This window comes from Rhagoletis pomonella, unplaced genomic scaffold (assembly GCF_013731165.1).
Source record: "Rhagoletis pomonella isolate Grant_MI unplaced genomic scaffold, Rhpom_1.0 Rhpom_scaffold_00001, whole genome shotgun sequence".
NCBI classification, from domain to species: Eukaryota; Metazoa; Arthropoda; class Insecta; order Diptera; family Tephritidae; genus Rhagoletis; species Rhagoletis pomonella.
In genome coordinates, this window is record NW_023458555.1 from 26622495 (window position 1) to 26637714 (window position 15220).

Sequence of the window (15220 nt, forward strand, 5' to 3'; positions counted from 1 at the left end):
CTATCCGGTAATTTTAGAACAAATAGCTCAGTTCCTCCCTATTAGCTTCCGTTAGATCAAAATTGAAGTTCTGACCTTTTGAACAGCTTTTTCTGTTTCTGGTGAAAGAAAACTATTTTAATATTTTTATAGTTTACATTTAACCTTTTGTGCTATACCACTTAGCGACGGCATGCAGCACATTTTAAAAACGATAAGACATTATGTTTTCAAGCCTACATCTAATTCGAATGAGAATATCATCTGCGTAGCCCTGATTATCGAGTTCATTTTCAATAGGAATTCACACTAGTTTGTCTACTAAGAGGGATAATATAAAGGGGCAATTACTCCATCCTAAGGGCTGAGCGGCTAGGATGCGTGCTGGCACTCCGTAATACCTGAGTTCGATCCTTGGACTGAGCAAGTTTTTTCTAAACAACGGTCGCCCATCGGCAGGTATTGATAAACCTCTTAGGATATTTCTGCCATGAAAAAGCTTCTCATAATACCAAAAGGTAAGCGCAAAAATATAAATATTTGTATGGGTTTAGAAATATATGCCGCATCCTATTGGCTATCTGTTCTCATGGTCTTGGGCAAGCAGCTGGTGTGGGACTACCTTCCTTTGACCTGCTGGGAATCCTTCACTACATCTTCGTCCTCATCTTCTTCGCTTTGAAAAGTGCCTTCCCTCAGTCTGTGCCATCAGCCCCTAGTAAAGTATTCGAACTTCTTACACCTAATTTTTACTATTAAAAACTGATTTTTTGTCCTATAATCGAGTGCTTCCTTTTTTCTATTAATTTTAAGTGGTATATATGCGTACACTTCCAGCATTAACTTACGCCACAATATACGGTAATATTTTATATTAATCTAAAAAGTAAATACGACTAATTACCCTCTTTGACATTTTGTGTGACAGTGAATGTTTTCCCTGTATCCAATGGCACAGTCCAATTGACTGGATCCGGTGAGCGCATCAAAATTTGCTCTGGCGATTTGACGCGTGTAGGCTCTGGTGGCGATTTGACAATTGGCTCATCGGGTATTTCGGGCGCTGGTTGAGGGCTGCAACTTGACACGGAAATGGCGGTCTCGCGACCATCTTCAGCATCGTCTAAAACGTAGGCGATTGCACGATGAAGAAAAATAAAATTAAAACACGGAAAGAAACAAGAGTTAGTATGATTTTTATAATAGAATAAAAGGCAATTGTGTTAACATTTTTTTTTTTAGTTAATTTATGTGACCTATTAATTTATTTGGGTACATTTTTTTAATATATATCGTTTATATGTATATAAAATATTCGTTTTTCACAGCTGATTGAAAACAAATTTAATGGTTTTGAGTTTTGCGGTTAGTAAATCGAAATAGTAAAACAAATTTCACTTGTAACCCAGTAAAACGTGGTGTGAAATCGATATTTAAATGTTTACAAAAATAAAGCAAACTTATAGAAATTAGTTAGTTAAACATTTCTTGGAGCATTCAAAAGCAGTAAAAAGCACTGCATTCCATAATCGAACAAAAGGTAAAAAAAGGGAAAAGAAAGGCAATTAAAATGAAAGCTTAATTAGTAAGTAAAAAGCATAGAAAAATGCAGAACCCCAGTTAAATTGGTGTAGACATAGCCAATTAGCATAGGAAAGGAGGAAATGGAGCCTGGGAGAAAAGAAAGTAAGTAGTTGTGGTAGGCAGAGAAGAAGAACATTCACATAGGCAAATTTAAATATTTATTAGTTATTCATAAGTGTTTTTTTTTGTTGTTATATAGTTAGTAGATAGTTAGTTTGTGACATGCAGCACAGAAGGCATCGGCTGTGGAGCAGACAAAAGGTATTTTTTTTTTTTTTAATATATGTACATACGAATATTTATTATAGTTGGGTATTTAAACAATGTATGTCCGAAATTAATTGACAATAAATCAATAACAAACGGCTAAAAAAATTTAACTCAATTATTCTTTATGAATTTAATGTATGCGTGTGTGTGGGTGATTGATAAATGTACTTACTATGTAACTAGGTGTGGTAAATCAGTTAAGCTCTGCGCGGTTTTGTTTTTTTTGTATTTTTTTTTTCACTTAATAGCATAAATAATTTAGTGGCCAATTCAATTTAAAATTCTCTAAATATTTAGACTTTGAGAACCAAATAAGTACATTATTCTAATATGCGAAGTTTTTGCCTTTACTTTTGGGGTTATCTATCACCTGATCGGAAATATCTGCTGAAATAAAATGTTTCTAATAATTTTCACACATTTACCTACATATATAGGAGTTCTCAGAAAAACAAGTTCTTTGGTGTTTGTCAGGTTTTTACAGTAAATTTGTATAGAGGTCATTGAAAGAAATACATATCTATAAGAAAATTGTCACAAACATACGCATAAGCACTAATTAGGTTGAAACTAGGATAGAGCAAAAGCTTAACTGAGGGGGAAACTACCGAGTACAATTAAACAAATATACATATTTAGCATACACATAGCAAATACGGTCATATAACAATAAACATACATAAATAGAGTATTTTTTTTAATTCTGTACCGGTTTTGTTGTAGCGGAGTTGTACTTTTTTATGCGCATACAACATATGTAACACACACACAAAAAGGCATACATGTATAACAAGGATAAAAAAGCGTAAGTTCCAGGTATTTACGAAATTTGTTGTGTAAACATTTGTGTACAGTTTGGAAAAACATTGGAGGATTCAGTTACATACATAAATAGGTTAGGTTCATTTTATAGAGACCAGTACGCGACGTATTCATAAGCAGTTCGGGAAAACTTGAATGCCATTTCAGGATCATTTCGTCACCAATTTCGAATTACCCCAGAATCGTCCTCTAAACTAACTTCAAAATTGTTCTGAAGTGGATATAAAAAGTCTTCAACTTTTCCCCGAAGGATCTTGAAAAATTTTTGAAACGTTCCGGAAATGGTCACATACTAGTCCAAAATAATCCTAAACTAGTCCAGAAATGAACCAAATATATTGCTTGACTAGTCTCAAATAGTTCAGAAGTGGTACCGAAATGGGCCTGAAATAGTCCTGAAATGGTGGAAAAAGTTGCGAACTTGTCCCAAAATGATCCTGAAATAGTCCTGAAACGGTCCTGGAACAGTCCTGAAACGGTGGAAAAAGTTGTTAACTTGTCCCGAAATGATCTCGAATAAGTCTTGAATCGGCTCCGAAATGATCACTTATAAGTCCTTAAATGATCCGGAACTAGTACAAAAATGGTCCTGAACTACCCCCAAATGGTTCTGAACTAGCCCTGAAATCGTTCTGAACTAGTCCCAAATTCATCCCGTATTAAACCCAAATATTTGATGAGATAGCCCTGAGCTAGTCCACAAATGGTCCTCAGACAGTCGCGAATAAGTCTTGAACATGTTCCCTAAAGGTGCCGAACCTAGTGGTGTACTAGGCCCGAAATGGTCTCGGAATAGCCCTGAATTATGTAGTCGAGAAGTGTTCAGTTATACACAAAAAAAACAATTACAGTGATACTGCTGGGTTAAGGCATATTTTACACATATCGAGAATTTAGTAGAAGTAATTTAGAGCCGATATCTCAATACTATTATAAACACTATATATATCATAAACTCGAAAAATAGCCAAGTATCAATAACTTATGGCATATTTATAATAAACTAGGAACTAAAAAGCCTGGATCAGTCACTCTCTTCACTATATCTATTTGATCGCAAAATTTTATGCAAATTGTATGGAAAGCGATCGCATGTTCTGAGAGCTGAGTGATGGGATCGCCTTCCAAGTTTCAGGGCCTGGCATGGATATGTATAACGGCAGCCATAAGCACTTGCCAACTCCTGTGGGTCTCCGCCCTCAAAGGCATACAGTGCATCGGAGAGCCTGACAGACTAGCAAGGGAAGTAGCATCCCCACGATTTGTAGGAGCAGAACCCCTCCTTGCAGTAGGACCTCATACCATCAAGGAAGAGTTAAGAGCAGAAGAATGTCAGCTAAGCAAAGCACTTAGGGAGAACATGACTTGGACTTGACTAGGGCACGCGAAAGAAATTCTTGGAAATCTAGGGGACTAAACACTTGCCAAAAGGAAAACCAGAGATGTTTAACAGTACTGCTAACGGATCACTGAAAACTTCGGTCCCATATCAACACTCTGGGGGTCAGTGCAGAGGACTTCTGCCGTTATTTCAACAAGGCAGCAGAGACCCCACTGCATCTGTTTTTATAATGCATTGGGGTTGCAATATATCCAACCCTATAATGGTAGGTGTTATGATTAGGAATCCCCTAATTCTCACGATTCATTTAATTTACAAAAATCGAAGAAGAAAGTCGCAATAAATCGATTGCAAATTTTATTTTATTTATCATACGACACACAAATATTGACAAGTTTTGACTATTCACTTTTTACTATCTAATTTTAATTCAAAATATAGTTCATTCCATAACAAAAATCATGTAAGCCCAAGTTTAAGACTTTCTACAAAAATTCTTAAAAAGCTACAAAGTTTCATCAAAATTTCACAATTTTTATTCAGAAGTTTTATAATACTTTTGGGCATGATAAAAATATATAGTAAGGTAGAACCGCTGAGCGACACTTTTAAAATTCTTCATGTTTCTAAGTAATTTAATTTTAAAATTTACCCCCAAACTCACACACACATTTTTATTTTCAATCTCAAGCAACAACAATTTCGAACAATTTCCATTTTTTATTCCAATTTTATATGATTTTAAAATGCTGGCAAACTTCAAAAAATATCATGGCCGACAAATTGAGAGAACGGTTCTACCTTCCTATGTTTTTATCATGCTTTTGGGTATAAATACAGTTTTATAGTCCATAATCTATAAACATGTTTTACATTTTTTGTTACAGAATTAAGTATTTTTTTAACAAAAAAAAAACTAATTAAAATTCAACACTCCTACTAATATTATAAATGTGAAAATTTTTGAGTGAGGAGTGTGTTTTTTGCTTTTGCACGCTATAAATTGGCAATTGGCAATTGGCCGAAAACACTCCAATTTTTTCATAAGTTAACTAAAATATTACAAAATAGATGTCTTCTTTAGTTAAATAATGTGTTACACAATGGATGTCAATCGAAAATATTTTTAAAGTGGGTTGCCACCTGTTAAAAGGCAAATTCTATTTTTCCATGAGTTATATAATGTATTACAAAATGTATGTCAATCGAATGAGGTACAAGAAGGCTTTGTTTCGGAATTATTTTGAAAGAGGGTTGCCACCTGTTAAAAGTCAAATCTCATTTCTTCATAAGTTAAATAATGTGTTACAAAATGAATGTCAATGAATGAGGTATAAGAAAGCTTTGCTTCGAAAATATTTGTAAAGAGAGTTGCCACCTCTTAAAAGAAAAATCTCATTTCTTCATAAGTTAAATAATGTGTTACAAATTGAATGTCAATCATATGAGGTATAAGAAAGCCTTGTTTCGAAAATATTTTTAAAGTGAGTTGCCACCTATTAAAACTCAAATCCCATTTGTTCATAAGTTAGATAATGTACTACAAAATGGATGGCACTCGAAAGAGATTACAGAAAGTTTAACGTTGAACTATTTCTATAAAACGAATGTCAATGGGATGAGGTATAAGAAAGCTTTGTTTTGAAAATATTTTTAAAGTGGGTTGCCACCTGTAAAAAGTGAAATTACATTTTTTCATAAGTTAGATAATGTATTACAAAATGTATGTCAATCAAATGCGGTATAAGAAAGCCTGGTGTTGAAAATATTTGTAAGGAGGGTTGCCACCTCTTAAAAGGAAAATCCAATTTTTTCATAAGTTAAATAACATATTACAGAATGGATATCAATCGAAAGAAGTAGACATATACAACACAGCTATTTAAAAAATAATAATTTAAATCAATAAGTAAAATAAAATATTACAAAATGATGTAAAGTTAAATACAAGATTTTTATAACGCCTTTAATTCGAAAATATTTTTAAAAGGGTTTGAAACATGTTTAAGAGCCTAATTAAATAAATAAGTTAATTTAATGAAATATTACAATATGGATGTTTTATTGGGAAAATCAAATGCAAACGAACATTTGTAAAATGGAATATATGTATTTAATTTTTCCAGAAAACGTAAAATAAATATACGAATGAGATATTAATATAGTAAAGAGTGTTGTGTTTGTTTACTCAAGCACATTTTTTTAAAGATATGTACCCTATAAAAATAATAAAAAACTTTATGTACGCCGTATAAAGACTGGCGATGAAATGTAAGTTGTTTTATACTGAATGATGTTCTGGAACCTCGATACCACCGCTTTTTTACATAAAATTAACTTTTTCTTGGTGATATAATTTATTTCCCTTTTGTTGCAACTGAAATCATAACCTTAAAGCTTACTGCGGGCGGCACAAAGCTAGTAAAAAAATAAATAGTCAAAACTTGCCAATATATGGGTATCGTATATGATAAGCGCTATACATTTCTCACATAAGAATTCAGCATTTCAAACCAATCAAAGAACCTATATTTAAAGTGTATGCCTAGAAGGAAGTTAAAAAAAAAAATTATGATATCTGATGTAAAGTTTTCTGCTCTATCAAATGTATGTCTACCAGACTTTCGGAGCTATGGTATCTTAAGATAAATAATTATGTGAAAATTTATTTACAATAAAGCTTTACGCACACAAAAGCACACGAAAAGCTTCCACAGAAAAAGTCGGCTTCACTAATACTTAATTCTAAAATAAAGCTGACTTTGTATGCAAAAAATATGATCAAAAACACATCACCACTTCTAAGTAAAAATTTTTAAAATTAAAAATCACTTTTTGCTTAAAGAGTTTTTTGTTGTTAATATTTTTAAATTTTACAACATTTATAGATACATATACATACATTCATACATACATACATATATACAAGGAAACAAAAATAGTGTTTTAATTGTTTATTTCATTTTTCTTTGAACTGTGTTTCGTTGCAGTTGTTTACGTTACACGACTATACAAGTTGGGAATAAAAGTTACTTTATTAGTGTTGTTGTTATTATTATTATTAATATTTGTTGCAAAACCAAACTAAGGTTAGTACAATTACTTATGCAGGTACACAAAAATTGCTTGCTTTATCACACACATACATATATATGGTATTTATGTATGCCTGCATAATTGGTAGTAAGTCAGCAAATGCTTCATCTACTCACTTTCGCCCAATTTCTTAATATCCCGCGTATATGGTACCGTTAAGCCAGTCAATGTGAGATTTTTAGCCATTGTTGGCTCAACGGCTATCACCGCTGCGACATCATCATCATGGCCGCCGCCACCTCTAGCACCACTCTGGTGGCCACCAGCACCACCAACAATGCCAACAAAACCACCAACATTACCACCACTGCTGCCACTACCACCACCAGCAATCGCACCGACATTGCGGCCATGTGCTAAAGTTGCGTTGTCGTCTCTGCCGCTACTGGGCAATTGGCCGAAAACACTCGTCATCATGGGATCAGCGGCTTTTCCACCAGGTAGTTGTCCGAAAATGCTTGCGGTCATGAGATCAGCGCTTCTAGCACCACTGCCATCTTTGTCGCCGGCTATCTGCCCACCAAATATGCTAGCCATCATGGGATCGACTGATTTAAATGGCAATTCTTCGGTCACCTTGGGCTTTATTGACGGCACTATTTCTGCAGGTGTTGCTTTGTCTTTAGCCTGAGCGGTAACCGTTTGTGCTGCAGCTGCAACTGCCGCGGTTGTGGTTGCGGCTGCAGCTTGCTTTGTGTCTTCAACTTTTACATCGTTTTCTTTCTTTGCGTTTGTTACTGGTGTCTTCTTTACGTCGGTGGCGATTTGTTGAGCTGTCAACTTTGCTGTCACTGCTGCATTTGGCGCCGTCAATATGGTCTCCGTGGCTGAAACTGGCCTAGCTGGTTTCACTGCGCTGGTTGTTGTCACATTTAACGCAGCGCCAGTGGATTTTGGCCGCGGTTTAACCATTCTGCTCTCGCCTGCCGCCTTGCCGCCTACGACACTTATCATATTCGTCTTGTCTTTATCCTTCTTACGCAACAGCGGCATTCCGTAGGCGGTTTGTGTATAGTTTTTGCACAACTGACCGGATTTCTGAAACGCTTGTGGTTCATAAGCTGCTTTGGTTGATTGATGCAGACGATTTGACTGCTGCTGTTTTGAGGCTGTTGTGGTAGTTGTAGTAGTAGTGGTAGCTGCAGTAGCAGATACTGATTGAGCTCTGCCGCTAGGAGGTGGTAGGGAACTACTTTTCGTACGGGAGTGGAATGTGGTGGATAAGGTGGCTAAAAATGTAAGCAGGTTTTTGCATTTGTTTTTTGTTTTTTTTTTTGGTTTTTGTTTTTGAAGAAATAAGTCATTAGAAAAAATAAACAACTCTTTTACTAAGCTGCATTTAAAAAATCGTGTATATGAAAAAGTTCTAGAATAATTTAAAATAAATAAGTCAATGCTACAAAGAATATATTTAGAAATCAATTGTAATTACAACGCAACTGACTAAATAGCAAATATCAATAATAGTAAACAGAAAGAAAGTCTACAAAATAGAATAAAAACCAAAGATGAATCTACAAAAGAATGATAATCAAAATCGGTTATGGGTTTCAAAAATTTTTAGTGGTTGCCATGGGTCCGCCACAAGGGTGGGTACTGCAAAAAAACAGTATGGTCTGGTTGTGATAAAAACTTTTAAATTGGTTTTTATGTAGATACTTTGGTATGTGTTTCAAATTGCATTATTAAGGAGAAATGAATGTACATTTGCACAAAAAAAAAACTTGGAAATTCGCCAAATTCACGCAAAAATTAAATTTTATAAAAAAAAAATTAACGGAAAACGTCGGAGCTATATTACAGATGACAAATGGCAAAAAGTTGAAAATATTGCGCAAATTTTGCGCATTTTTTAAGTCAATCACTATGGGGGAAATAATATATTTATATAGGATTTACATGCTATTCGACCAACAATTTTATTTTTAGTTTCAAGAGTTGTCAAGTGATTATCTATTTACACGGTTCTGATCTATGTACGAAGATATATAAAGTAATTATACTATACTTAATATTTATTAGACTGTATCAACGAATATTTTTTTCTTTCGGGCCCTTTTGGAAATTTCATTGTCGGTCACAAAAAAGTAATTGTGTAAAATTTTCAGCTCTATATCTTCACTTTTCAGTTCGAGCTCGCAAAGATAAGACTTTTTAATAAACAAAAATGCTCGCCTACTTTTTGTAACTCTTTGTTACCATTTTCCACCAAAAAAAAATTAAAACGAAGTTTTCACTATCATCTTATTTCTTATCTAAAAGAAAAGTAAAATTAAACAAACAAATTGAAAAAAAAATTTCGGCGTGGGCCCATTGAAATTTGTACGATATATCGCACAAAGTCGGGGAAAGCAGTAAACAAGCGACATTCTGGGTGCATATAGTTTCGCTTCCACTTAAAAAAAAAAGGTAAGTGCGCCTGGGCCACACTGGAGAAGTGAAACTTACGTTATATATCTATTTTGTCTCATAACATACATACATACATCTGCTTTTTCTTAGGGTTGTATTTTTTGTCTTCTTTCTATACAGTTCCCTACCTCTACCCCTGTTCGTTCTAATTACATTTATGTTATTCTGTTTTCCTTTAGCTTCATTTTTATCTTTATACTCTATCGATAACAAAATCGATGGTAACATTCAACAAAATATCGACAGCAAGTTCGATAAAAATTTCGATATCAAAACCGATAATAAAATTGGTAGCAAACTCGATTAGAAAATCGATAAGAATATCAAAACAAAAATCGCTTACAAAATCGATAAAAATGTCGATAAAAACTTCGATAACAACATCGATAAACAATTGATAACAATACCGATAAAAATGTCGATAACAAAATCGATAACCAAGTCGGTAACAAAATCGATAAATAATCGATAACAAAATCGATAAATAATCTATAACAGTATCGACAACCAAATCGACAAAAATATCAATAACAAAGCCAATAAAAATATCGACAAAAAATATTGATAATATAATCGTTTAAAATATCGATAAAAGTATCGATAGGAAAATCGATAAAAATATCGATTATAATATCGATAAATTCCGAAGATATCTATAGCAACATCGACAACAATATCAATGAAAATTTCGATAACAAAATCGATAAAAATATCGATAACAAAACCGATAAAAATATCGATTATTATATCGATAAGTCCCGAGAATCCCCAAAATCTCTAAACTCCTAAAATAGTTCACAAGTTGAGTCTCTGTGTCTCCATCTACATAAATTCACTTCACTTCAAAAAAAAATTGCGCTAAAATTAGATATGTTTTTATTTTTAACCTGTAGATGCCATAAATGTAATACTTCTAAATTGCTGGTACAAAATGAACGCAATTTCAGTTCGAAATCAAAGAAAGACAGCCTATGAGATTTTTTTTTGATTGTCGTAGTATAGATGTATGCACAGCACTCCACAAAAAATCCTTAAATTGTCAAACGGGACAAAAAAAATTTACATCGTACAATGCTGGCCAAGGTTTGGTAAACAAATAAATATAACAAATAAAAAACATATCTCGTAGCCCATTAAATTTTAGTATAGTAATGGCAAATTGAAATAAGCTGGGATTTTGGCAAATTTTTTTTTTCTTTTTTTAAAAGCTTCCCTCATCTTTTTCCATATAAATAAGTCGTCGAACATACGTTTTATGGAAGAAAATTACCGTGAACAAAGAAAAATTTGCAAAAATCAACGGTAAGCCCTACTTACCTCAAACTTACATTTATTATACTAAAATTGAATGGGGTACAAGTCTGGGTTTTTATTTTTTATATTTAAATTTTATTAAAAAAAAAATTGCCGAAAAAAATGTTTTTCATTAAAAGAGAAGATATGGGGCTAAAATTTTGTCACAACTATTTCGTTTTATTTGACACTCTCTAGTAGTTGTACATACATATCGATGGTCCTCTGCAATAACGACACAACTCAAGATTTCATGTTTTTGAGTTCTAAAGCCGATTAGATTAAAAATAACCATAACTATTTTTATGTGGCAAAACGACATATGCGTACTTCTTTTCAATCCGATAAACATAATTTTAATTATATGTTTTTTTTTTGTACAGTCAATATATTTTATATATATGTTTAACTTTACATGTTCGATTTATCGGCTTGAAAATCTGCTTTAAACTGTATAAGTCTAAGTGATCATATTGAAGTAAGCAGAGGGTTAAGGGGATAACGGGCCAGTGTCGAGTATCCGTATCGTCGCATATTTATTTTAACAGTTTTTACGCCAGTACATATAATCTGAGTTTTGGGTCGTAAATTATGGATCTGCATACTGTTTTTTCAGATCAGGTCATTTTCCCAAAGAACTTGAGGAAGTAAAGAATTAAAAACATAACAAATTTTTTTTGTAATTAAAACAAACAAAAAAAAAATGTTTGTAGTTTTTGTTCATATGTATTAAAGCCGGTATCTTTGCTAAAAAATGAAGCTACTTACGATGAAAATCGATGGATAAATAAACAATTTTTGAGTGGTTAAATGATACTGTGCAATAATTTTTTGCATGAAACAGTGGCAGGTAATAGTATTACTCATACGCCACATCGTACATGGCCGCACTCGCGCATGTCATATGGGTAACATTTTCTGTATTCAAATTTAATTTTTTTTCATTCGCAATGCAAACTTAAAATGAAAGTATGTTTAGAAAATTACCTGATCTAGATCTTGTTTATTTTTTCATATTTTTAAACCATTTCTATTCAAAGGAATATAAAGGATTGGATTGTAATCTTCTTTTGAGATTGGTTTCGTTTACCCCTAATACAGTGTTTTTTAGTGTAATTCGCACACAAGAGCCAATGAAAATTACAAATGGTATCTTCCTCGCCTATATTTGAAATTTTTTTTTATGTAATTGCCCTTGCGTTTTCGTAAAGCCTTTGCCATTGTTTTTCGGAGTTTGAGTGCTAGTTCCAGGGTTTGGATCAAAATTATTAAAAAAAAACATAAATGATAGAAAATGCTTTAAATCTAATGTTCGTTTTGGTTTATTCGTCCATTGAAACAAATTATTTCGTTACGGCTACAGGGTTAGTAGTCGTATTATCAGAAGTAGCATCCTGGTAGATCGTAGGCATTTTCTTGGTTTTTAATCGTAAGTGAATATAGACGAAAATAAATTCGAATACTGCGTTGATGATCCAAAATTGTCATTGTTGATAACATTATGAATTAGGCATCCCATGAAATATAAAGATGAGTCTAGCTTAAAAATTAATACTAAAACTTTATTAAATGTGAAATAGCAATAAACCGATTGCATTTCGTAGTTTTGTATTACAATAAAACTCTCGCACTTTCGTATCATATTTTCTAACTAAAAATTTGTATGCTTAAAATTATTTGTTTTGTTTTTTTTTCTGTTATAAAAATGTAAATAATGAATAGACACTTATCAATGCAGATGGAACAAATACGTAAAGTCATATATCTTTGGAGGAAAAATATGCTATTTAACTCGCGAGTCGACATGCTAAACTAGTGTAAACGTTTATATGTATGTCACAACCAATCAAATTGAAAATGAAAGGACTAGTTTCTATATTTTTTATTCACTCTAATATACTACATGAACACACAATAAAAGATAAAGAAGAGAATAATAAAATATGAATTAATTGTACAATAGAAGTTTATAAGTTATCAAACCAACTTAAGAACGACTATTTGTTCGAAGAATTAATTCCAGCAAATTTACAGTGACAAACAAAAGTATTGTCACAGTTAATTCTTCGCAATATATGCAAAGTTTTTTGTTCTAATTTGTTTTCGATAATTTTTTATAAAAATATAGTTCATTTTACACCAAAAAACATAAAAATAAAATCTCTAAGCTTTGTGCAAAACTCAGGCAAATTCATTAAATTTGCACACTAATTTGCAACTTTTTATTCAGAGTTTTGAGAAAAATTCTAAGTATGCAGTTTTATAGTCCATTCAATTTTATTATCACAAAATGCAAGTTTAACGATGCTTTGATTTTTGTCATTTTTTTTGTGGAAGTTGTTGCAAATTTTCTCCATACAAAAATTAATTGTCAAGTATGGAAGAACTTGCGTGAAAAAAAGAACCAAAAGTCAACGCGATTTTCTAGCGACTTTAAGCACTTTGTTATACTAAATTTGAATAGGCTATAAAACTGTATAGTTAGAATTTTTCTAAAAAATCTAAATAAAAAGTTGCAAATTAGTATGGAAATTTGATGAATTTTCCTGAGTTTTGCACAAAGTTAAGAGATTTTATTATTATATTTTCTGGTGTAGAATAAACAATATTTTTCTAAAAAATTATCGAAAATAAATTAGAATAAAACACTTTGCATATATTGCGAAAAATTCACTGTGCTAATACTTCTCTTTGGCACTGTATGTGCATTACTGAGTAGAATACATCGTGTTGGAATTCGAAGTTTATACATACATAACTAGTAGATTAACGCTAGGTAGCAGATATTTATATGGAAGAAGTATAGACACGAATATGTAACAAAACGTTTGATAACCACCAAATCCTGTTTATCTCTTTATTCTCGTAAATATCATAAATACTAGAGTAGCTAGTCGTTGGGGAGATACACAATATCTGCACAACACAATTAACCATAACTTTTCTAAGTAATTTTTGTTTTTTGTTTTTTTTTTTTTTGCAGAATTTATTTTCAACTTATTTTCAAACACAAACTCTAACAATGGTTCTCATATATTTTCAAACCATTAACGACACTTACGGTAAAGATATTTATTTAAAAGGGCCATGAACGAGACCTACTACTATGCAACTAGCAGACATTTTTCTAGTATTTATACGTGGGGAATGTAATGAAATGGTAACGATTACAACAATGGATTATGAAACGAAATGAAAATGAAAATGAACTGAAATGATCATCGTGAAGTGAATGAAGAAGAAGCAAAAAAGGCCAAAAAACAACAAAAGATTCAAACTTTAAGTTAAATAAAACAAAAGATAAAATATGATTATAAAAATTATGCAATTACCGAAAATTACAAATATATATAAATTGAATTGCTTATCAAACATCGAATCACTTATACAGATTTAATACAAAAAAATACAAATATATACTAAAATATTAAATAATAATTATTCAATAACAATAAGTAAGTTAAAAAATGAATTGTATGGCATTTTTTGATGCGCTGCAATTCACAATGCATTTCTTTTTTTTTTTAGCTATTCGCTTTGCTTTACAACAACGTCTACTTACATGGGCGTGCCTTACGTTCGACTGTTCCACTGCCTGCCGTTGCTGCCGATGTCGCGTGATGAGGTACTGTGGGCGTCTTCTTGCCGGCTGTTAGCCGTGCGCTGGGCGCTGTACTGGCAGAGCGCAGTTGACGTTTCGGTGAGACATGCTCAGCCGGACCAACGGATTGTGAACGCGCTGTTGTTGTTGTAAATCAGTTTAAATGATTTTTGTTGTTGTTTTTTTTTGGTTTTTTTTCGTGAAATTCATGATATAGAGGAATTTTTGGATTTTTTAATTTTTTTTGTTTGCAAATGAGAATTGCGAAAATTGATTGATATTTGTTTTTTGTTTCTTGTATAGTAGGTGTATTGAGCTCGAGGATTTGTGATATGTTTGAAACAGTGAATGGTCGTTTTTATTGGAAAGTTGACGTTACAAAAAACACACACATATAGAATTACATACAGTTGAAGTTTTACACATATTTATGTATTTTATGTACATACACAACGGAGCGAGAGATAGGTAAAATTATGTATATATTTTATGTATATAATATATTTATTGACAGAGACAAGTACACACACATATAGATCTAAAGAGAATTACTCACATAATTTTAAGCGCTAGACGCTACATGGTGAAAGGTGTACCTACTTTTTAAAGTGTGCAGTTGGGTTGATATTCTAGCTAACTACTATTTTTCTAGCTTGTTTGAGCGCTTATTTTTAAAGCATTGATGGTATTTTCATGTTCTTCACAGTCAATGATATATTTAAAAGATGTTTTTGTATTTATTTGACTCGTGCACGCGTTGAGGCTAGTATTGTACTTAAAAAAAAAAAAAAACTTTATAAAAAAGTCTCTTACTCTTATTT

General features: G+C 32.3%; 1 protein-coding gene across 3 annotated transcripts in view; it reads right to left on the reverse strand.

Annotated features, from left to right (window-relative positions):
- Positions 1–15220, reverse strand: part of LOC118741686 (mucin-19) — a 246228-nt gene that overhangs the window by 5448 nt on the left and 225560 nt on the right. For all 3 annotated transcript variants that reach the window (XM_036473676.1, XM_036473669.1, XM_036473663.1), the window contains exons 11-13: positions 14361–14537; positions 7210–8322; positions 884–1102 (exon numbers count right to left, since the gene is read on the reverse strand). In XM_036473676.1, the coding sequence (XP_036329569.1) occupies positions 884–1102; positions 7210–8322; positions 14361–14537 (1509 nt within the window). The remainder of the gene's footprint in view (positions 1–883; positions 1103–7209; positions 8323–14360; positions 14538–15220) is intronic.